The 25,762-nt window shown below is 36.9% G+C and overlaps 1 protein-coding gene across 13 annotated transcripts in view; it reads right to left on the bottom strand.

The window, feature by feature from the left end:
• Positions 1 to 2,230: 2,230 nt before the first annotated feature.
• Positions 2,231 to 25,762, bottom strand: part of ZDBF2 (zinc finger DBF-type containing 2) — a 39,764-nt gene continuing 16,232 nt past the window's right edge. For 10 of the 13 annotated variants that reach the window (XM_024243865.3, XM_054549683.2, XM_024243867.3 and 7 more), the window contains 2 exons: positions 19,315 to 19,442; positions 2,231 to 11,959 (listed from right to left, as the gene is read on the bottom strand). In XM_024243865.3, the coding sequence (XP_024099633.2) occupies positions 5,080 to 11,959; positions 19,315 to 19,442 (7,008 nt within the window). In that variant the 3' untranslated portion in view covers positions 2,231 to 5,079. Of the gene's footprint in view, positions 11,960 to 19,314; positions 19,443 to 24,558; positions 24,665 to 25,762 lie in introns of all 13 variants that reach the window. The other 3 variants (XM_054549687.2, XM_054549686.2, XM_063713000.1) reach the window with 3 other exon arrangements.

Genomic DNA, 25,762 nt, shown 5'->3' with positions numbered 1-25,762 from the left:
ATCCTGGATCAAATCCTGGACCAGGAGAGAACATTCTGGAATAATCCCCCAAACCTGAACAAGGTCTGTGGAGTAGATGGTTTTATCAGATCAATGCTTATTTCCTGATTTTGATGGTGTGTGCTGTGGTTATGCAAGAGAGTAATTTTCAAAAAACAGTGTTCGCCACAACCAGTACACCATCAGCAGTTCCTGGCTCTGTGGCTTAGGGAGATTAGAATAATGGGCAACTTGGATAAAATTCTCAGATTCCAATTACCTGCCAGCAACCCACTGTGAAAGCACTGACAACACAGGGAAACGTGTTGACACTGAAAATGAGAATTCACAGAACAGTGAAAAGAATGCCAGGAAGGGTAGTAAAGGGACAAAAAGTCCAAGGGAGGAAGCACAAACATCCAGGTATGGAATAAGAGAACTCTAGAAGGCAATGGTCCTGTCTGGTCTTGGGTCTGGGCAGTTACCAAGGATAACACATAGGAGAGGCATAAAGGGAACAGCTAGGCTTAAACCTAGTGGTTTTCTCATATTTGCTACCAGGAGACCAGGTCTGTGTTATTATTTTCATTAAAAACGAACTGTAAGTATTATTCAGCAATAAAAAGGAACAAAATACTGATCCATGCTACAACACAATGACAAAACATCGTGGTAAATGAAAGAAGCCAACAAAAAGGCCACGTATTTTACTACTCCATTCATATGAACTATCCAGAAAAGGATATACTATAAAGACAGAAAGTAGATTAGTGCTGGCTTGGAACCGGGGGGTGGGAATGATGATTAACTATAAACTACAATATGCCACAATTTTCTCATCTAATATATTGCGAAAATTACAGTAACTAACTCATAAAGGTCCTTTGAAGACCAAATGAGATAACAGGTTAAAAGCTTAGAACAATCTCTGGCACTCAGCAAGGGCTCAAGATGTTCACTCACACACACCTTTTAACCTTAAAATAATTAAACCTGGAAATAAATTACAACATTCATGTAATAAATTATAAACACAGAAAATTTTAAGTTTATAGTTACTTAAAGATTCAACAACAAACTATATTTTCTTTACATAAAAGCCCTTTGCTGAAAATGGACCTCCATTTAACATTTTCACTGTAGTAATTTTTTTTTTTTTTTTTTTTTGAGACAGAGTCTCGCTCTGTCGCCCAGGCTGGAGTGCAGTGGCACGATCTCGGCTCACTGCAAGCTCCGCCTCCCAGGTTCACGCCATTCTCCTGCCTCAGCCTCCTGAGTAGCTGGGACTACAGGCACCTGCCACCGCGCCCGGTTAATTTTTTGTATTTTGTTTAGTAGAGACGGGGTTTCACCATGTTAGCCAGGATGGTCTTGATCTCCTGAACTCGTGATCTGCCTGCCTCAGCCTCCCAAAGTGCTGGGATTACAGGCGTGAGCCACCGCGCCTGGCCATGATTTTTTATTATAAAGATTAGGGGCCAGGCGTGGTGGCTCATGCCTGTAATCCCAGCACTTTGGGAGGCCAAGGTGGGTGGATCACCTGAGGTCAGGAGTTCGAGACCAGCCTGGCCAACATGGTAAAACCCCGTCTCTACGAAAAATACAAAAATTAGCTGGGTGTGGTGGTGCATGCCTGTAATCCCAGCTACTCAGGAGGCTGAGACAGGACAATCACTTGAACCTGGAAGGCGGGGGTTGCAGTGAGCTCAGATTGCACCACTGCACTCCAGCCTGGGCGACAAAGAGAGGCTCTGCCTCAAGAAAGGAAAAAAAAAAAGATTAGGATGTTGTTTATCCTGGCAATAACATCTAGGCCAACAAACTCTGGAAGTCAGTACTACTGGGGCCAAAGGCACCTACCTCACTGACATACATACACTTTCTCATGTTTTCTTGTATTTTATAATACATGCTGTGGTAGTGGAGGCTCCCAAGTTCTCCCTTCCCAGTAGGTGTCAAACAGTGATATAGATACAGCCTCATGAACTCAGTCTTGTTCATGGGCCCTTTCAACACAGGTACACAAAGTGAAAAGCTACTAATCCACCACTCCACCAGACAAATAAATGGTTTAATTTTAATCCTTTGAAATAACTACTGCATTGAATATAATCTGTATATCTTTGGTTAAACTATTTTCTCACTGGCATCAACATTTACATTCTCTCATTTATTATCTCTCAGGCCATTATTCTCTTATTCTTCAAGTATTCCCAGAAAAAGTTTCTAACATGAAGAGAGAACAGACAAATTTCAAGGTTTAATAAATTTTATCTTGATAACATCAAAAACAAGTTTAGCTTTTACACTGCAATATAAAAAATACATTAGTCTTCACATTAGTTTTACATGGAAATATATAATTATTTGAATATTTAAATATAGCTTTTCTTTAACCAAAAAAAAAAAAACAAAACAGTGTTACTCACAGCCCTAGTTACATAAATAATTTAAATGCACAAATGCAAAAACACACTTCACACGATATTGTTCACATACTGTAGAACTCAGGACAATTACAATAAAAATCTATGCAAAATACTGAACAAGAACAAGATTAAAATACTCATTATGGTCGTAATTTGACTTTTTACTATTAAAAGAATTTAATGCATTCTTGAATACACAAAAACATCAATTGTTTTATCTATTCTGCAAATTAAGCCAACATTTATTTAGACAAAGGGGCACATCTTGTGTACTACCAAATTCTGAAAGTAATTTCCAATTTAATTTAAATTATAAGTTTCAACAATTTCAAGTTTTCAAGCTTGTCTAAAATAATAATGATTACAAGAACTTAGTAAACATTTCAAAAACTTTAAACAAAATCATCAGTACTGCACTGTACTTTTATGTCTGGTAATATAAAATTTAAATATAAACCTTCTCCCTGCCCCCAATGAAAATGGTACTTAGAAGGGCTTCCAATGTGAAAATGGTAACATTTTTATAACTTGAAATTTTAATTACTTGAATTATAGGAACTGTTCTCTCTGCATGATGCAATCACGATATGACACATCATAGGTACCTAGTACACATTTTCATTTGATCTCTTGCTTTTAAACTTACACTGAAAGACTGTAGAATGTCTATTAATAATATTCAAGGGAACTATGTGTCTATTCCATAGGGAAAAAAGACACCAATACCCACAAATAGAGTATTTTATATATCAGCTGTTTGTTTACTTCCTAGTCAGTAGGACAAAGCTTTGTTCCTAAATTAAAATTGGAGGATTATTTTGAACTACTGGCCCAGTGATCTTTTAAGAAGAGAAATGAAAATATATTTGTGTACGAGGAGGCAAGGTTGAAGGAAATGAGATATATGCTGCTTTGCAACTAAAGACAAAAACATTTGTTTTTAAACATAATTACCATTTAAATTTAGAAGTAAAGAAATTACAAAAGAACTCCATCATAGCATATACACAGGTTAAATAATGGCCCCTGAAATAAAACCACATTTAGAAACCAACTGTTATACTATATTTCATTATTTCTAAGGTAACACATTTTAAATTCTGAAATCAAGATATGGTTCAACATTGACCTTAGTTTCAATAAAATATGGCAGTCATACAATATAGTTGTAATTAATGTTTCCTCTTAACATTAATGATAGAAGATCCAGGATCTTGGCTTAACATGAATGAATGACAACTGAATGCATCTGTACCAACTCGACCAGTGTCCCTGAATAAAGGTTCTGGATCTATTCTGAGTATCCCAGACTCAAACTGCATCTCGTTAACATCTTTCATTTGAACTGTTAAAATCTGTTAACAAGTTAAAGACAAACTAATGTATAAATACAGGTTTCCACTTGCAAAATGGGCCTCCACAAAGATTACCAGTTTTATTCAATTTTTTGAAATATTAAGTAATTTTCTAATGAGAATTAATGGCCTGCCCAAATATTACCAAGCCAATAATTTCAGTTCAAGTTATTAAAAACTGATATGGTAGGCTGGGCACGGTGGCTCATGCCTGTAATCCCAGCACTTTGGGAGGCTGAGGCGGGTAGATCACAAGGTCAGGAGTTTGAGACCAGCCTGGCCAACATAGTGAAACCCCCGACTCTACTAAAAATACAAAAATTAGCCGGGCATGGTGGCGTACGCCTGTAGTCCCAGCTACTTGAGAGGCTTAGGCAGGAGAATCGCTTGAACCCGGGAGGCAGAGGTTGCGGTGAGCTAAGATCAGGCCACTGCACTCCAGCCTGGGCAAGAGAGTGAGACTCTGTCTCAAAAAATAATAATAATAAATAAAAATAAAAATAAAAACTGATATGGTAATGCCTAAAATATTTTTAGGGGATAAGGCCACAAAGTAACTTGGATTTTCATATTAAACCACCAACTCTTCATGTAGAGGAGAGTAAAGGTGGTTAAAAAAAAAAAGGGGGGGGGGGAATGCCTAAACACATGGGCAAAATTATTTTCCCCTTTAAGATCTAATAAGGCTAACCCAAAAAACCTAGAGACTGTATGTGTGCATGTGTTCAAATGATAAAAGTTAGAGACTTGCAGATCCAATTTAAATGAAGCAGGAGGAGTTTGTGTTATGCATAAAAAAAATCACCAGTTTTTAAAAACTGTATTAAAGATTATGGAATCTCATTTTCTGGAATGCTTTAAAAAGAAAGAAAACTCATATTTTGTTTGTATTCACTTAAGTCAACCCCATTCAAAAGTTGACATAATTCATTATAATTCCTTCTTTTTAATAAGTTTGCTATATTCATTCTCACAATGTTAAATTTGCTGGCATGAGAGAGAGAATCATAAAAAATAAGAGGGATATGATTTGAGGAACAAAATTCTATATACGGTGCTAAATTATTTTGTGACATAAATTAAGATGAAGTTCTTCTACAGAAAATGTTGGACAAAGGCTGCGTCTGAATCTTAAAATGAAAGGACTCTAAACACTAATTTTAAATGAATATAAAAATTCTGAAAAATAATATTTATAGCAAAATAGTTCAAGATTAGTTTTCTCACCAAAGCTGGGAAAGCTGTGTGCACAAAGTACCAAATATATTTCAACTGAAGTACTGAATCCTCAACTAGCCTGAACACAAAACCAACTTCTATTTTACCTCATTACCTCTCAATTTGTTTGCTAGCCGAGTCATCATTCTCTCACGTTGTTGTAAACAAGATGAGCTTCTCAGATCATATGCTCTCACAGGTGTAGAAGGACCTTTCTGTCGGCCATGGTAGCTTTCATCACTCCTCTTCCTCCTTCTTGCAACGCGGCAAGAAGCCCGCACAGGTCGCTTTGGAGGAGGATTTGCGACAGCGCTTGACAGCTCTTCAGCACCAGCTGGTGGAACTGTAGAGTTCAAAAGCACTTTAGCTGTTCTCTTCGCCTTCTTTAGCCTACTGACAACAGATTTTTTCTTCTTTAGATACCTTCCAAGAAAAGCGCTCCTGGACTGATATCTATGACGTAAAAAGACAGAGTATTTCGAAATATACTTTCTAATGATATCACTTGGTTTGGTCCGAATCCAAATTGACTGTTTCTCTGAAGCTTTTCTGGGTTTTTGCCGGAGAATAATTGGTTTATAAACCTTTTTGGGAAAACCTAGCTTATTACTACTAGTTGTCACCTTTCCGTGAATTTTCTTTTTACTTTTACTTTCCAAAAGCTTATTTCTAACTGATTTTGGAGAGATTTTGACAACATCACGATTTAAAAATGTTAGCTGGAAATTTCTTTTCTTTGGAATCTCACGAGCATGCAGAACCTTTGATTCTTCCAGAAACAGAGAAGAGTCACTGGTTCCCTGATGTGAATTAAATCCATATCTTGCCGGCACTGCCATTAAAGGTGCTGAAGCAGAGCCTTGTCCATCAGCATCATTATCTCCTGCACTGGAGTTTTGGTTGCTCCTATTAAAATGAATTTTAACCCAGTTACGCCTCTCAAACTCTGGTACTATTACACTCAGGGGAGGACTAATTACAATTTGCTTAATCAAGGGCTCATAATAATCAAAGATATTCCGTTTATATTTGCATATAAACCGAATATCATTATCCCAACTATGGTGCCTCATTTTAGGGAAAGGAAGGCCTTCACCCTCCTTCAGTTTAATATTTAAAGAAGAAAGAACACAGACTAAGGCTTTGGGTTGCATAGGCTTCAAAACTTTAGTACATGATGCAGGAAATTCAACTGTCCCAATTTTGACTTTCTTTTTGGTTTTTCTGTCATCCTGTAAACGTGAACACTTACTTTTTGGTGGGTCTTCCTCTTGTCTAATTATTTTTCTTTTCATCACTGGGTAATTCTTACAACTGGTCTGAGTACTATGGCTGATTTTCGCTGTCTGGCATTGAGAAGCCACACGCCACTTTTGCTTAGGAGGCCTCTCTGCTGGAGGATGACGATGGCATGGTTTATCTAAGGCCACTGACAAGTCATCATTATCTGAAATACCACAGACAATATCATCACTCTCTGACACAGCTTGAGTTGGTGCAGTGTCCTCCTTACCTTGCAAGTCAGCCCAGGTAACCTTTTTTTTCCCCTTCGAAGAAACTTTTTTGGTCTCACAGTCATCATCAAAGTAACAGTGGAAACGACCTTCCCTAAACTCCTTCACCAGAGCATTAATTTTTATGTCATCTTCTCTCATTATCTGAGACCATGTTTTCCCCACAAATGAAGGAGGTACATGAGGCAAGGCTTCAAGAACTGGTTCATCAGGATTATCTTCTATGACATTCTTTGCTTTTTTCAGGTTCCTTACAGAATCAACCTTGGGAACAGAGCTTGACTGGGAATCACGGTTCTTTTCTTTCAAGTCAAAAGATACCTTCTTACAAGGGTGTCTTTTCTTAACAGTTTCTTGAGGCTGATCAGTATCAGACAGAAGAGGGGGAGCATACTGAAAATTCATCTCAAAACCATCTGGTTCACAGCTCACTTCTAGATCTCTATGTTTTAGCTTCAAACGTTTTTTTTTATCAGCCCTTCGATGGAGCGCTGACTTGGAAGAGGCACCAAAATCCACTGCAGAAGCACTAGACTGACAGCTCTTACCTTTTAGGCCAGCATTTCTTGGATCTTTCCGAAGGTTGGCTTCTTTGTGAGCTTTCTGCAGTCGGTGAGTCGTTCGATGAGAAGTGTCTTCCAAATTAAATTTTCCTTTAGAACCATTATATCCACAGCTCTTATCTTCTGAGTCAATATATTTCACCATTTTCTCATCAGGTCCTTGTGACTCGTAAGTCATGGACTGATCAGAGGCATCGACATTAAAATTCATTTCAGAACCACAAGACTGACAACTTGGCTCTCCCAGAATAATATAGTCCTTCTTCCGGTTTATTATTTTGAAAGTCTCTTTGCATTGGTTTGTCATTGAGGGAGTAGAGGCTTTACAACTACATCTGACTTCAGAACCAAAAAAGTCACAGCTCTTATCTTCTATATCAATACATTCTGTATTTATACAGTTGATATCTTTGACAGTCAACTGAGGTGGGTCAGTCACTAACTGAAGGGGAATATCATCTGAAATTACTTCATAATCACTATCACTGGGCACCAGATCCACAAGTACCACCTTTGGAAGGTGGGTTTCTTTGACTGATCCTGGAAATTGGTTAACTACTATTTGAAAAGGAACATCAGAATCATACATCATTTCTGAATCACTAGGTTGATCGGTCTTTTCTTCCATGACAACATGCTCTTCCTTCTGAAGGTCTGCCTCTTTGTAAGACACTTGAGGTTGGTCAACTTCTGACTGAAGATGAACACAAGAATGACATTTTATTTCAGAACCACAGACTTCACAGTTCTTATTTGCTAGATCATTATGATCCTTCTTTTGCAAGTTTATTTCTTTGACAGGTACAGAAGATTGATCAGTCACAAACTGAACAGGAATATGAGAAGCATAACTTACATCAAAATCACCTAATTTATAGCTCTTATCTTCCAGGTAAATATGGTCTTCCTTCCAAAGATTTATTTCTTTGACAGGTTTTTGAAGCTCATCTGCTGCTGCCTGAAAAGAGTCATTGGAGTCAGAACTTTCTTCAGGACTACAAGAATTACTGCTCTTATCTTCCAGACTGGTATGCTCCTCTTCCAAAATTTGTGGTTGTTTTATCACTGACTGAAGAGGGATATTTGAAACATAAATTATTTCAGAATCACTGGGCACATAGCCCTTATCATGCAGACAAACATGTTCCTCCCTCAAAAGATTTCTTTCTTTATTCACCCCTGGAATTTTATTAGTTACGGACTGAAGGGGTTCACGAGAATCAAAATTTATTCTGGAATCTGTAGGTTTGACAATCTTATTTTCCAAGTCAACATGCTCTTTCCAAAGACTGACCTCCTTAATTACTTCTTCAGGTTGGCCAGCCACTGGCTGAAGAACATCAGAATCATACATAATTTCAAAACGCTTAGCTTCATTTCTCCTATCTTCCATGTCAACTTCTTCATCCTTCCAAAGGCTTATTTCTTTAACGGTTTCTCTCAGCCGGTCAGCCACTGACTGAAGAGGGTCATCAGAATCAAAACTTACTTCAGAACCACAACACTGACCGTGCTTACCTTCTAGTTCAATGTGCTCCTGCTCCAAAATAGTTATTTGAGGTCGATTGACTACTGACTGACCCAAGAAACCAGAATCCAAATTCATTCCTGAACAACTATATTGGCTGCTCTTAACTTCCAAGTACATATGGTTTTCATTCCCAAGGTTTACATGTTTAATAGCTACTTTGGGTTGATCAGCCACAGATTGAACAGAAACATCAGGATCATGTATTAATTTATAAGTACTAGGTTGATTAATCTTATTTTTCAGGCCAATAACCTCTTCCTTCCATTGGTCTATTTTTTTAACCGCTTCCTGAAGTTGTGCAGAATCAAAAGTTATTTTAGAATCACCTGATTTACTATTTTTGTCCTTCAGATTAACATGTTTTTCCTTCAAAAAAGCTAGTTGAGGTTGGTCAGTCATTGACTGAGGTGGAACATTAGAATCCAAAATTATTTCAGAACCACTACACTTATCATTCTTGTTTTCTAGAACATATTGCTTCTTTCTGTTTATTTTGTTAACAGCTACTTGAGGTTCAGTTACTGAATAATGAGGGACACCAGAATCTAAACTTGTTTTTGAACTACTGAATTCAGTACTTCTATCTTGGAATTCAGCGTGCTTTTCTCTTTGAAGCCACGTTTCTTTGACAATGACTTCAGGTTTGTGAGTCGCTGCCTGAAGAGGGACATCAGAATCCAAACTCGTTTCAAAAACACTCTTATTTTCTAAGTACATGTGCTCTTTTGTGTGAAGGCTTATTTCTTTAATGGGATCTTCAGAATGTCCAGTCACTGAATGAAAAATGATATTATAATCCAAACTTACTTCAGAATCAGTAGGTTCATTTTCCTTATTTTCTAAGTGTACCTGCTCTTCTTTTTGAGGATTTAGCTTTTTAACAGCTACTTCGGGAGAATTAGTCACTGAATGAAGAGGGGCATGGGAATCCGAACTTATTTCAGAACCACTGGGTTCATCATTCTTCCTTTCTAAGTGAATGTACTCTTCTTTCTGAATTACTTCTTTAACAGCTACTTCAGGGTGATCATTTCCTGAATGAAGAGGAATATCAGAATCAAAAGTTATTTCAGAGACACAAGATTCATTACTTTTACTTTCCAGATCAACAGTTTCTTCCTCATAAACAGCTACTTGAGGTTGGTCAATTACTGAATAAAGAGGAATATCAGAATCAAAAGTTATTTCAGAACTATCTGACTCACAGCTCTCATCTTCCAGGTCAATGTGCCGTTCTTTTCCTTCAGCATCCAGATGAGACTGCTCAGTAACTGACAGAAGAGGCGGGTCAGAATCAAAAGTCAACTCAGAGCTGGAGCAATCATAGCTTTTAACTTCCATGTCAATATTTAACTCTTTAAGATTTACTTCATCCAAAGCTTCTTGAGGCTCATCATGAGCTGAATGATAAAGAGAAGCCGGAGAATCAGAACTTAGAGAAGAACGGCTAGACCGAACACTCTTATTCTCAAGGTCAACATCCACCTTCTGAGGCTCTATTTCTGCTACTTGAGACCGGTCAGCTAATTGAGCATCAGCCTGAAAACCCATTTCAGGACCATGGGATTCACAGTTCATATCCATAAGGTCAGCATTCTTCTCCTTCAGAAGATTTATCTTTTCAACAGCCCTCTGGGATTCATCTGCAACTGTCCCAAGTGAGACATCACAATCAAGATGTGCTTTAGCACTACTGGGTTTACGCTTCTTATGTTTTAGGTGGACTTGTCTACCTTTCAGGTTTCTTCCTTTGACAGTCAGTTGGGGATGATCAACTACTGACTCAAGAGAAACATCACAATCAAAACTTGTTTCAGAACAACTCGATCCATAGTTATCAACCAAGCCGGTATGAGCCTTCTTCCGAAGTTTTGTTTCTGTGACAGCCACTGGGGGTCGGTCAACCACTGACTGCAGTGGGAAAACAGAATCAGCACTTACTTCAGAGCTACTGGAACCATAGTTCTTATCAACCAAACCAATGTGCACTTCCTTAGGAAGGTTTACTTCTGTTACAGATTGTTGAGGGTAGTCACTAGTGGACTGAGGTGAAGCATCACAATCAAAATTCGTTTCAGAACTACTAGATTCGTAGCTTTGGTCAACCAGGCTAATATGCCTTGCATTCTGAAGACTTATTTCTTTAACAATCATTTGGGATTGGTTGGTAATCAAGTGAAGAATGTCATCACAATCAGAACTTATTTTAGAAACGTAAGATTTATTATTCTTATACTGTACATCAGTACGTACTTCCTTGGAAAGGTTTACTTCTTTGGCACTCACTTTAGATTGGTCAGTCAGTGAATGAAAAGAGGAACTGCAATCAAAACTCATTTCTGAACCTCTAGATTCATAGTTATCTTCTTGGTCAATTCGCTCCTCCTTCCAAAGATTTAAGTCTTGTGCAGTCTCTTGGGGCTGATCAGATGCTGACTGAAGAGAGCTACAATCAAACTTCATTTCAGAACTCACTGAGCACTTCTGTTCCCAAAAGGCTGTCTTGTTAAAAACCAAATGCTTTTCTTCTTGGGTACAATCCATGTTAGAAAAGAATTCCTCATGGTTCTTTGCAATAGTATCTTCAAAGATTCCTTTATTAGAAGGCATGTCAGTTTTATTCGGGTTTACTGCTAATTTGGAAGGAGATTTAACTCTTAAGGAGCCCTTAGTACCCATGCGTTCATGGAATTTCAAGCCAGCTGACAAAGTTTTACCCTGAGATTTTACATCTTTCCACAAAACCAACTTATCTGAATTCATGCGTAAAGATTTCCTATTTGATTCTTTATGTTTCTGATACGAAAATGAAGAAGTTTCTACATGGGATGATGGCACAGGATTTCTAGAGGCCCCGTCTGGCTGCTCAACATATTTCTCAACTTTGTTTGGGTCACATTTGCTAACTGAATCCAAATGAGCTGCTGGTGGTAAACTAGTTGTATTAGCTGTAACTGGTCTATCATTAGAGCTTTCAGGTAAACAACTAGCAGGAGCATTACAAATCACTGGGGGGCGTACCAAGTTGCTTCCATTATTTGTAGCCTGACCAATATCTACTAGGTTACATTTTTTCACACCAGCCCCAATTTTATGAACAAACTCCAAGGGCTGCTGCTGTCCCTTCTCCAGTTTTTGAATAACTGATGGTCGAACTGAAACCTCCTGCGTGCCTTCCTGAGATTTATGAGGTCTGCAATGTAACTCTTCAATAGGTTCTGAAACCTCGGAGGGTCTCTCTTCGGTAGCATCCTCATCCTCAACCTTATCCTCATCCTCTTCCTCTTCCTCTTCTTCAGAAAAAGCATCATCCAAATGCACCACTTCAGACGATGACCCAGTATTCACATGTGTCTCATCTTGTGTTGAACTAAAAAGAAAGGGGGGAAACTCATAAACATATTCTAATGTCTGTTTAAAATATTAAAATAGAGGCATAATAAATGTTATTTGCTTTCTGTTCTGGACTATCCTTAAAGGACAAGGAATCCAGGCAGTCACCCCAGGCTGAACACTGCATGGACCGCAGGGGGGGAATTACTGCAGAATTGGTGGAGGTGGCTCCGCCAATTGCTACTTAAATACAAATGGCCCCTAAACATGAATAACTAAACAAATAAAATCATATATTATTTTTCAGTTATCAGAGTAGTAAATAGCAAAAAGTCTGACATATGTTACTTAACTTTGTATGCTTCAGTTTCTGCCTCCAAAAAAAGGGAATCTTACACTATTTTCCCTCATGAGATTGTTTTGATGAGTAAATTAATTGTTACATATAAACAGCATTAAAACAAAGAAACAGCTTGGCACACAGTAAGCATTCACAAACGTTAGCTATTATTATCTTAACACATTGTTTAGGTGTGGGTGTAAGGACAAAAGCACTTTAATACATTGTTCATAGGAATATAGATCAGTTAACAGTTACTGGTTAACCTCTATGTAGATTTGTAACCTCTACAAAGAGCAATTTGGCAATGTCTATTAAAATTAAGAATGTACATACCCTTTGACCTCTAATTCCACTTTTGGTTTTCTCATGTGTTTAATGAGGCATCTACAAGAATAGTTACTGCTACTTTTGAGCGGAGGGAGGGGTAATAGCAAATGACTAGAATCAACCTGAATACTCAGTAACTGGGTACTGGTTAAATAATTAATGGTATTTAATGGAATATAATGTGGTTTTTAAAAATAATAAAGCAGCTCTATATATACAAATAAAAACCAATTACCATAAACATTGTTAGTGAAAAGCAAGGGTACACAGAAAGCTACCATTTATGTAAAATAGAAGGGAAAAAAATAATGCACTTAGAATATCTGGAGAATGGCACATACAACTGTAGAAGTCTAGAGGTGTCAAGTGTTACCTCTAGGGAAGTGATTACAGGATGGCAGCAATTTAAGAAGACTTACTTTTGAACGTGCGCTGTGAATTATGTCTATGTATTTGTACTTCCCATTCAAAATTTAAATTCCATTATTTTTTAAAAGACCCAAAACTTTCATATCTAAAATCAGTCTATGAATCTCTTCTACCAGTATCAAGACAACATGTTTGACCAAAGCATTTCAGGGACTGTTCTTTCATGTACATAAAACCAGCTGACCTAATGATATCGCCATGGCCTGAATTCTTAAAGTCAGGCAAACATTCATTCACGTAACAACCATCTACTAAGGACTTACTACTGCATTACAGGCACTATGCTAGGTACTAAGGCAAATTCAAAAAAAGTTAAGCTACCTTTTAAAGACCATTCAAGTAGCTGCAGAAGGCAGACACATAAAAAATAACAATTCAAAGAGATAAGTATCATCACATCTAGACTTGTTTAAGAAAAAAAAAAAAAGACTAAACTGTCACAGCCAAGAAGGACCTAAAGAGACATTACAAGTTAATGTAATGTGGTATCCTGGATGTGATTCTGAAACAGAAAAAGTAGTAAAACCAAGGAAATCTTAGTTTAAGAAAACTTAGTTTAAGTAGAAACTAAGAAGTCTGAATAAACCATGGACTTTACTAATATCAGTTCATCACTTGTAACAAATATACCACATGAATGTTAATAATAGAGAAATTGGGTAAGAGAGTATTATAGGCACACTCTGTACTATTTCCTCATTGTTTCCATTAATCTAAAACTGTTTATAAAAATAGCCTATAACAATTAAAAATAAACACCTAAAAATTTATTGAATTTTTCCAATTTGAGATGTCATTTGTCTAAGAGAACATGCATACATGTGTCAGCCATATGCAATTTCATTTTAGCCTAAGTATTACTGTTACTATCTTTCCCATATAAATTTATTACCTTAATATTAATTTTGAATTTAGAAAATAAAAAAGTTAACCCTGCATCAAAAGTATTGTGATGCAGCAAAAAACAATCCTAATTTTTCATACTTCTCAACAATGACATTGCAGTGCAACAACCACTTCACTCTAGTTTTTCAGAACCCTAAACTATCTTCATTTGTCTTAAGGACTATCACAACATTCTCAAAATAAAACCAATTGTGCAATATGTAGCTAAGAAAAGAAAGAAAAGGGAAAAAAGAAAAGAAGATATAATCATAAAATCATACAGGTGGTAAAATCCCAAGAAGGTCATGAACTGCCATCTGGATGCTTTGATCTGCATCTGTATTTGTGTGTGTATAATATGTTTAACAATTAAATCATAATCCACATTTAACTCATCATTTGTAACTACACGACAACAAAAAAAGCTCTCTAAAAATCTAACCATTAAAGATTAAAAACCACTCTTTTGGCCAGGTGTGGTGGTTCATGCCTGTAATCCCCCTACTTTGGAAGACTCAAGTGAGAGGATCATTTGAGGCCAAGAGTTCGAGACCAGCCTTGGCAACATAATGAGATCTTGTTTCTACAAAAAATTTAAAAAATAAGCCAGGCATGGTGGTACATGCCTATAGTCCCAGATACTCGAGAGGCTGAAGCAGAAGGATCACTCGAGCCCACGACTTTGAGACTACAGTGAGCTATAATCACACCCTGCACTCCAGCCTGGGCCACAGAGTGAGACCTACAAACGAACAAAAAACAGCTAAACTCTTGAGGTAAAAAGGAAAACTCTTGAGCTAAAAAAAAAAAACATTTTTAAAATTATCTAAAAGAAATAAAAACTATAAGATATGGCCAAAATAAAAATGTCGTACTTTTAAATACTTCCATTAAGAAAAGAATTCATAAATACAACTGGGCACCCAATTTAAGATGAAAAAAATAACAACCAAATTGCCCCCATGAAAAGGTAGACGAAATATATGAAGAGAAGGAAAAAATTAATGAAGATGAAACAAAAATAAAGCAAGAACTGATTTTCAGGAAAGCTAAAATAGAAAAATTTACAATGTCCAGACAAGGGGGGAACAGAAAGGAAATGTTTTAAAATCATAAATCCTATAAGTTAGAAAGTTTATACATATATAATAAAATAATGTACTATTGGCATGGGATTTTTTTTAAATCAAGGAAACAAAATGGTTTCAAAATGAGATATACATACACACATATACACAAATATAAGAACTTGGGTTATGACACAGGTGGTGACATTTTATATCAGCAAGGATAATTAGAGATACAAGAAGTCCTGCCTCATACCACATATAAAAACAAACTCCAAGATGATTACAAATATTTAAAAGAAAAAACAAAGGCATGAAGAAAAAGGCATAAAAGAAGCCATAAAGAAAAATTCTACTTATAGCTGATTAAATCAAAAATTTTAATTTCTGTATAATAAAGAATAACATAAACAGTTAAAAGACAAACAATTGGGTTCTGAAAAAAATCTGTAACACATTTAAAATACAAAAGATATTACTCGTACTCAAATATTTCTTACAAAGCCAAAATATACAAATAACTCAATAGAAAAATGGGCAAAGTATATTAACAAACATATCATAGAATAAAATATGGCTAATCAGTATACAGAAAAGTTCTACCTGAAAACAGATACTATGGGATTATCAGTATGTATATCTACACATTTTTGGCCTATTAGGTTGGGAGGGAAAAAAGAAACTGATAATCCCAGTGTTAGCAACAGTGACAGGAAATGAGCATTCTCTTACGCTGCTGGTGTGAGTATAAATTAGTATAGCCTTCTAGGAAGTGTCTAGCAAGGACTTCAAATGTCCATACACAATTTGAGCAACAAAATAAATAATAAATAGTAACAAATTAAAACCCATAGAATAAAGGAAATATCCATGAATCTATAATGATATAAATAAGTATTAAATACTTGAATAAGTGAAAGAACAAGTAAAGATCTCCTTTATGGTAGAATTTTGATCAAAGAATCATTAATGGTTGCATAAAATAAGCGGGCAAAAGTAAGATAAGAAACAAGGTATTTACATAGTCTCAAAGTTCTTCCCCATACGGTCCTTATTAATTAGGAAAAACAGTAACTTCACAGTGGAGTAACTTGGCAGACAGTAGTACCTTAATCAAGTGGCTCAAGCTAACATCACCCAAAATGATACGGCAACATTATGTGTCTCCTGATGCCACACACTGAGAAGGGCACATCGATTCTAAGATATTCACGCCCAAAATGCATAACCGAAGTTTAATCATAAGAAAATATCAGGCAGACACAAATTGAAGGCTATCCTATAAATTAACTGGCCAGTACTCTATAAATAAAGTATCATGGTCTTAAAAACAAAGAAAAACTGAGGAACTATTTAAGATAAAGGAAAACTAAGGAGATGTTGACAACGAAATGCAATGTGTGATTCTGGATTGGCTCCTGGTCCAAGAAATGGACATGAGTTAAAACAACCAACAAAATTTAAACAAGGTCTATAGATTAGCTGTTAGTATGGTATCAATGTAATTTCTTGGTTTTTGGCTTTTGTGTTTTTAAAACTGGCTCCCTCTGAGCAGGGTTCAGGGAGTTTTTTGCTTTGGGTTTGTTTGTTTGTTTGTTTTGAGACCAAGTTTCACTCTTGTTGCCCAGGCTGGAGTGCAATGGCACAATCTCAGCTCACTGCAACCTCTGCCTCCCAGGTTCAAGCGATTCTCCTGCCTCAACCTCCTGAGTAGCTGGGATTACAGGCATGCACCACCATGCCTGGCTAATTTTTTGTGTTTTTAGTAAAGACAGGGTTTCTCCATGTTGGTCAGGCTGGTCTCAAACTCCCGACCTCAGGTGATCTGCCCGCCTCGGCCTCCCAAAGTGGTAGGATTATAGGCGTGAGCCACTGCGCCCAGCTTGGGGCTTGTTTTTTTTTTTAGAGGCCAAGACAGGCCTCACCATGTTGCCCAGGCTGGATGCACCTATTCACCGGCCGGGGGGAGGTCAAAGTGCACTGCAGCCTCCAACTCCTGTAGTCAAGTGATCCTCCTACTGCATTTGTAGTTTCCTAGTTTTTATCATTGTACTGTGGTTTTTTTAATCTTTTTTTAAGAAGGAGTCTAGCTCTGCCACCCAGGCTGGAGTGCAGTTCAAGGAATTCTTCTGCCTCAGCCTCCCGAGTAGCTGGGACTGCAGGCGTGTGCCAACATGCCTAGCTAATTTTTGTATTTTTAGTAGAGACAGGGGTTTCACCATGTTGGCCAGGCTGGTCTTGAACTCCTGACCTCAAGCCATCAGACCACCTTGGCCTCCCAAAGTGCTGGGATTACAGGCGTGAGCCACTGCACCTGGCCCTCTGTGGTTATTTTGGATTTAATATTTGAGAAAGCCAGGGGAAGGTGATCCAAGAATTTCTTGTACCAGTTTTGCAACATTTTTGTAAGCCTGAAATTATTCCAGAAAGGAAAGATAAAAAATAAAAATAAAAAACTTTTAAGGTCCATAAACTCTGACCCAAAATTTCAAATTCTAGCAAGCTATACCACAGAAATAGTTGCATGTGGCCGGGCGTGGTAGCTCACGCCTATAATCCCAGCACTTTGGGAGGGTGAGGCAGGCAGATTACCTGAGGTCGGGAGTTCGAGACCAGCCTGGCCAACATGGTGAAACCCTGTCTCTACTAAAAATACAAAAATTAGCAAAGCATGGTGGCATATGCCTGTAATCCCAGCCACTCGAGAGGCTGAGGCAGGAGAATTGCTTGAGCCCGGGAGATGGAGGTTGCAGTGAGCCAAGATTGTGCCATAGCACTACAGCCTGGCCAACAGACCGAGACTCTGTCTCAAAAAAAAAGAAAAAAGAAATCATGTAAAAACATATTTGCTGAAGCACTGCTTATGAGAGTTATACATTGGAGCTGGGCACGGTGACTCATTCCTGTAATCCCAGTACTTTGGGAAGCCAAGGCGGGCAGATCACCTGAGGTCAGGAGTTCAAGACCAGCCTGGCCAACATGGCAAAACCCAGCCTCTACTAAATATACAAAAAAATTAGCCAGGTGTGGTGATGGGTGCCTGTAATCCCAGTTACTCGGGAGGCTAAGGCAGGAAGAATTGCTTGAACCAGGGAGGTGGGGGTTGCAGTGAGCTGAGATCATGCCACTACACTCCGGCCTGGGTGACAGAGCAAGACTCCGTCTCAAAAAAAAAAAAAAAAAAAAAAAAAACTGGAAATTTACACTTACCCCAGGATAGGCTAATTCTGGAAGACCAGCTAAGAAACCATCTTGTTTTCCTCTAACTTTTCTCCATTAAAATATTTTTGCCATTTCTAAGGTCTATGTTAGTGATTTGCAAGGCAAAGAAGTTTATCCCTTTTTCTACTAACCGGTGCACATCTCAGTTAATTCTGCACAGATGTGCTAATGATCTATTTTTACCTTATCTTGTACAGCTGGAGCTACATATTATAATATTTAATCTGATTTTCTACCAATGTTTTTCTTCAACATAGGGCATTAACTCTTAAATGTTATCAAAATAATTACTTTTATTAAAAACAACTAAAACAAATGGATACAAGAAAAGCTATCAAAATACAGACAGATTATTTAAAAACCCAATTCTTTTTGATATCTCTTTTACTCAGAATTAGCAGAGTTCTATTAATGTGGATTTGACTCAGTTTTGACTTAATTGTCCTTACTCTGCTATTTTCACCAGTTTTTCTGTTGCTAACCTTTTAAAAACTATTTTGCCAGGTGCAGTGGCTCACGCCTGTAATCTCAGCACTTTGGGAGGCCAAGGCGGGTGGATCACCTGAGATCGGGAATTCAAGACCAGCCTGACCAACATGGCGAAACCTCGACTCTAATAAAAATACAAAAAATTAGCCAGGTGTGGTGGCACATGCCTGTAATCCCAGCTACCCGGGAGGCTGAGGCAGGAGAATTGCTTGAACCTGGGAGGTGGAGGTTGCGGTGAGCTGAGATGGCGCCATTGCACTCTACCCTGGGCAACAAGAGCGAAACTCCATCTCAAAAACAAACAAACAAAAAAAACTATTTCTTCCTCCTTTTCCCCCTGCTTAATCCTCTAACATACTTATAAAACATCTTAATGATATATAATTATTAGCCTAAGACTTTTATTTAGAAAAAAACATAGTGTAGTCCATATCTTCTGTAGTGAAATTTCTTACTTCAGCTAAGAAAAATTTTAAATTGCAAATGAAAGTTACTAAAATTTTACTTTATATTCCTTGACTCAAAGATTCACTTAAAGTATTGATTAGGACATGAACACAAACACATACTGTAACATGTAACTACATATAAATAACTACGTATAAATATTATTCCAATCAACTACTTTACCTGCTCTCTTGACAATGATATGGGTGGTGCTGCAGTACATCCTGTAAGAAACGTTCCATCAAACTACTGGTACATATTTGACGTCTACTCTGTCTGGTCAAACTCCTGTGCTGAGCACTGAACAAATGCTATAAAGAAAAAAGAAATGGAATATTTTTAAATGGACAGTATTCAGTAGTGAGAGTTCGACAAAATGGATTCATTTCTATACTCCTGGTAAAATTATGAATTGAAAGCTTTTCTATAAAGCAATTCTGAAATTTGCATCTAAAAACCATAAAACTACTTTCCCTTAGGTAAAATAATGAGATTTCCCTAAGTATAGCCTAAGGAAATAGTCTTAAAGGTAAATGATTCATGCAGAAAAATGCCATTATCATAGCATAACAAAAAACTGGAAACCTCCTAAGTTTCTAACAGTAAAAGACTTCAATTATAATAGGCTCTAAGATGTAATACTATGCAGCTATCTAAAATAATGCAAAGAATTTTAAGTAACATGGGAAACATTACATATTAAGAAAAAATGAGTTTGGTAGTGTGGCCAAGTGGTCTAAGGCGCTGGATTTAGAAAATTTTTAATAACATGGGGAAACGTTACATATTAAGAAAAAAACGAGTGTGGTGTGGCCGAGCAGTCTATGGCGCTGGATTTAGAAACAAATGAGGAATGCAAAAACCACATGTATGGTTTCATGTCAAACTACAGTTTAAAAACATACAGACAAGTAAACGGAAGAAATTACAGTAGTCCCCTATTATCCGCAGGGAATTTGTTCCAAGACCCCCAGTGGATGCCTGAAACGGTGGATAGTACCAAACCTATATATGTTTTTCCTTACGTACCTATGATAAAGATTAATTTATAAACTACACACAGTAAGGGATTAATGACAATAACTGATAATGAAATAAAACAATTATAACAATATACTGTAATAAAAGTAAAATAAGGGTTACTTGAACACAAGCACTGTGATATCCAACAGTTGATCTAATAACCAAGACAGCTACTGAGTGACTAATGGGCAGACAGCAGGAATATGCTGGACAAATGGATGATTCATGTCCTGAGTGGGACAATGAGTGACAGCGAAGGATTTCATCAAGCTACTCAGAATAACATGCAAGTTATTTGCCCATTTATTTCTGGAATTTTCCATTTAATATTTTCGAGCCACATTTGGCTGTAACTAAAGCCAACCACAGACAAGGGGGGACTAGCGTACACCAAACCTTACTAGTACAGATATCAGTGTGGTGCAGTTATGGGTAATATTTCAATTTTTCTTATAAATTCTCATATTTTTCAATGAGTAAATGTTTTTTAAGATGAAAATCTGTTAAGAGAGAGAACAAGGTTGGATTATTGTATTAAAAGAGGTCAAAGATTAATTGACAAAAAAGGCACCTTTATTTTCTTTCAGAAATTAAAAATCCCAACTTAAACACAAAATTAAAATAAATACACTAAATTTTTCAGTCTTGTAAGTCTCTCTACAGTTAGAAAGATTCTTTCTTTACTAACATTATTTAGTGGACTAGCAAGCAGAATGGGGAAAAGTCTACCCATGGAGCACCTATGATGTACCAAACACAGTGCTATTCCATTTACACAGTAATCTTCATTGACTTTTCATTGAGTAAGAATATCATCCCCATTTAGCACAAAAAGACTAAGGCACAAAAAATTAGAGTAAACTGGGCTGGGCACAGTGGCTCAGGCCTGTAATCCCAGCACTTTGGGAGGCTACAGTGGGCAGATCACCTGAGGTCAGGAGTTTAAGACCAGCCTGGCCAACAAGGCGAAACCCTGTCTCTACTAAAAAATTTAAAAAAAAAAAATTACCCAAGCACAGTGGTGCTGCGTGCCTGTAGTCCTAGCTACTTGGGAGGCTGAGGCAGGAGAACTGCTTGAACCCTGGAGGCGGAGGTTGCAGTAAGCTGAGACTGCATCACTGCACTCCAACCTGGGTGACACAGTGAGGCTCTGTCTCAAAAAAAAAAAAAGAAAAGAAAAGAAAAAAAAAGAATTAGAGTAAACTGCCCAAAGTTTTATACTGAGCAAACAGCAAGGCCAGGATTTGAATCTAACTCTAAAGCTTATCCTCTTTCATTGTATCATGCTAGCAAATGGCATATTTCTAACATGTTATTTATAATTTAATAGTGCATTTTAATTTAACAATACTTAGAAAAGATATTTTAAAATATCACAGTAAAGGTGTTAAAGAACTTAAATCAGGTTGCTAGCTCCTGACCACTGTTATAACTCTTGGAATTATTTTCTTCCATGTTGACTTCAGAGGTCCATGCTAGTGCTCCTAGCCCCAGGAACAATCTAAATTATGATGCTTTCAAAATCCTGCTACGAAACTCTCCACTGTCCAGGACCCATCACCAGAGTTAGACTGCTTGGTGGTTAAAGGGGACAAATGCACAAGGAAACAAATAAATATTCAGTTAAAATCCAACCTTACTGAATAAAGAATATGTGGTACATATACATCATGGAATACTACACAGCCATAAAAAATGAGATCATGTCATTTGCAGCAACATGGATACAGCTGGAGGCCATCATCCTAAGCAAATTTACACAGGAACAGAAAACCAAATACCACATGTTCTCACTTTTAAGTGGGAGCTAAACATTAGGTACATGTGGACATAAAGATGGGAATGAAAGGCACTGGGAGACACTGGGTCAGGAGAGACAGGGCAGGGGGAAAGGGCTCGAAAAACTACCTATCAGGTACTATGCTCGCTACCTGGATGATGGGATCATTTGTACCCCAAACCTCAGCATCACACAACATACCCACATAACAAGCCTGGACATGCGTCCCCCCAAATCTAAAATAAAAGTTGAAATTACAAAAATAAATACTAAAATCCAACATTGTCCTCTCTCTGCCAAGGCAAAAAGAAAAAAGCAATGTGAACAGAAAACTTCATTTACATCCTATAAGGTATCAGTTCCTTTAGATTTTTTGAATTGACATATAACATACATAAAGTACACAAATCATATGCATACAGCTCAATCAACTATCACAAAGTAGACACATCCTTACCATCTATCCACGAAAAGTTGACAAGCATCCAGAAATCCCTGTAATGTCCCATCCCAATCCCTTCCCTTTTCCCCAAAAATAACTATTACCTAACCTTTAATACTATAGTTTTGAAATTTTCTGAAATGTATATAAATGGAGTCATATAATATGTATGCTTTTGCATTCAGCTTATTTTGCTCAATATTATATATGTGATATTCATCCATATTAGCTGAATCTGTTCATTTTCTTTTCTGCATAATATTTCATTGTATGAATATGCCATATCTTATTTATTCATTCTACTCTTGACGGACATTTGTGTTGTTTCCAGCTTTTGGCTATTACTAATAATGCTGTGAAGAACCTTCTTGTATGTGTCTTTTGGTGCCAACGTGCATGCATTTTTGTTGAGTGCATTATTAGGAGTGAAACTTCTGGGTCATAAAATTTGCATATATTCAGCTTTAGTACTCCCTACTGACCAGTCTTCCAAAGTGTCTGTACCAATTTATATTCCCTACCAGCAGTATTCCTACCTCCTTATCAACACTTGGTATTGTCAGTCTCTTTAATTTTAGCTATTGTAAGGATGTTTATTGTTATATCACTGTGGCCTTAATCTGTAATTTTTGCGATAGCTTTTCATATTTACTAGCCATCTGGATACCCTCTTTTATGTTGGGTCTGTTCAAGTCTCTCTGTTTTTCAAATGGATGTTCTGTCTCTTCCTTATGGACTTGTAGAAATTCCTTATTCTGGACACCAGTTCTTTGCTCAATTATATGTGTTTCGAGTACCATCTTCCTCTCTGCAGCATCTTTTCACTTTCTTAATCATCTTCCATTGTTTAACTTTATTGCAGTCCAGTTTTTATCTTTTTTCTTTGTCAGTGCTTTTTGTGGCCAGATATCTCTCTTTACCATCAAAATCACAGAGCTTTTCTCCTGTTTCTAGAAGCTTTACTATTTTGGCTACAACATTTACATTTAGACCTTCTAACTGATTTTTATATGCAGGGTGATTCGGCAATAAAGTTTCATTTTCCTCCCCATATGAATATTCAATTGACCCAGTATCATTTATTGAAAAAAGTCCTGTCCTCACTGCTGTGCAGCACCTTTGTCACAAATCAGACATCCATATATGTGTCTGTTTCTGGAATTCCTGGTTTTTTTCCATGGTCTTTCTAACTCTGCAGCAAGACTGCACTATTTTAAAGACTAAAGACTAAAGTTTCATAAGTTTTAGTATCTGATAGAGGACGTCTATTCACTTTGTTCTTAAGATTATCCTAGTTCTTCTGAGCCTTTTACTTTCCCACATTTATTTTTGGAATTGGCTTTTCATTAAAAAAAATACTTCTCTGAGATTCTGATTGAAATTACATTGGATAAATATAACAATCTAGGCAGAAATGACGTTTACAATATTGATTCTTCAATCCATGAACATGAAAATTTCTTTCAAGGTTTATAGTTTCTAGTTTAAAGATCTTACATTTTCTTATGTTTATTCCCTAGATTTTGATGTTCTTTGATGCTATTGTAAATGATTTTTTATCTCATTTTCTGCATGGTATCTGTATACAAAAATACACTTTCTTTTTACATTAGTGTAACAACCTTTTAAAATCACTTATTGATTCTAATGGTTTACCTAGATATCTTTTGAGTTTTTATGTCCACCATCATGTTGTGTATAAATAATAGTTTTATTTCTGTTTATCCAATCTTTATCATTTTAATTTTTCTTTCCTTATTTCTTTGACTAGGACCTCTGACAAAATATTGAATACAGTTGTAATTCAAGCATCAAACCTATTTTCACTTAATATAGTGATAGAGTTGTATTTAACTTTTTGAATCTGTTACTCTTGCCTATACAATTATCCCTTTTCCTCTTCTTTCTTGTCTTCTTGTGGACTACATTTCATCATTTCAATTTTTCCCTTTCTGTTAATTCTGTAGTTAGTTACGGACTTTTCATAGTCTTATTTTGGTAAGAGATTACAATGAGCAACCCTGAACTGTCAACGTCTAAAATTACTTGTTACTTTTATTCTCTTTATAAACAATGCAAAGTCCTCAGAAATTAACATCATTTACTCCCCTCCCAATTTATATGCCATTGTTGTTCATCCCACAAGACAGTATTCACTTAGATTGATTGCCTACATATTTACCTTTCCACTGTTCTTCATTACTTCCTGTATCTCTGAGCTTCCATCGGGAATCATTTTCCTTCTGCCTGAAGAACTCCTTTTTAGTTTTTCCTTTAGTGAGAGTCTGCTGGTGACAAATTCCCTTAATTTTTATTTCCTGAAAATAGTTTTATTTCACCTTCCTTATTAAAAGATATACGTATTGAGTAGAGAATTCTAGGTGGCAGTTGTTTTCTTTCTTTTGGCTTCCATTGTTTCTGTTAAATACTTCACTAGATATGGGCCCCATATTACTTCACTGCTTTTATCGTTCTCCAAAGCCTTGAAATACAAGGCTGCAAACATTCTCAACAAAATATTATTAACAGCAAACCAAATCCAGCAACATATAAAAAGGATTATACACCATGACCAAGTGGGATTTATCCCACAAATGCAAGATAAGTTTAACATCTGAAAACCAATCAATCTGCCATAGGTTGAACTGCATCCCCCCAAAATTCACATGTTAAGGTTCTAACCCCTAATGTGACTATATTTGGAGACAGGGCTTTTAGGAGGTAATTTAGGTTAAATGAAGTCCTAACAATAGCAACATCATTCAACAGGATTGGTGGCCTTATAAAATAGGAAGAGAAATCGCCCTCTCCCTCTGCTACAGGAGGACACAGTGAGAAGGGCTGTTAGGTATTGGTCTGTGGCCTGCTAGGAACTGGGCCACAGAGCAGGAGGTGAGCGGCAGGCAAGCAAGCATTACCACCTGAGCTTCACCTCCTGTCAGATCAGTGGAGGCATTAGATCCTCATAGGAGCGTAAACTCTATTGTGAACTGTGCATGCAAGGGATCTAGGTTGTGTGCTCCTTATGAAAATCTAATGCCTGATGATCTGAGGTGGAACAGTTAAATACCAAAACCACCCCTCCACCCCATCTGTGGAAAAATTGTCTTCCATGAAACCAGTCCCTGGTGCCAAAAAGGTTGAGGACTGCTGATTTAAGCTACCTAGTCTATGTTATTTTATTATGGCAGCCTGAGCTGACGAATATTGTAATATATTATATTAATAGACTAAAGGAAAAAAACACATACATCTAATAGTTGCAGAAAAGCATTTGACAAAAGCCTATACCCTTTCATGATTAAACACTTAGCAAATTAGGCTAAAACCCACAACTAAGATCAAACTTAATGATGAAAGACTGAAAGTTTTCTCCCAAGATACAA

This window comes from Pongo abelii, chromosome 11 (assembly GCF_028885655.2).
Source record: "Pongo abelii isolate AG06213 chromosome 11, NHGRI_mPonAbe1-v2.0_pri, whole genome shotgun sequence".
Lineage (NCBI taxonomy): Eukaryota > Metazoa > Chordata > Mammalia > Primates > Hominidae > Pongo > Pongo abelii.
Note: the sequence above shows the minus strand (reverse complement) of the source record. Positions and strands in the feature narration are given on the sequence as shown.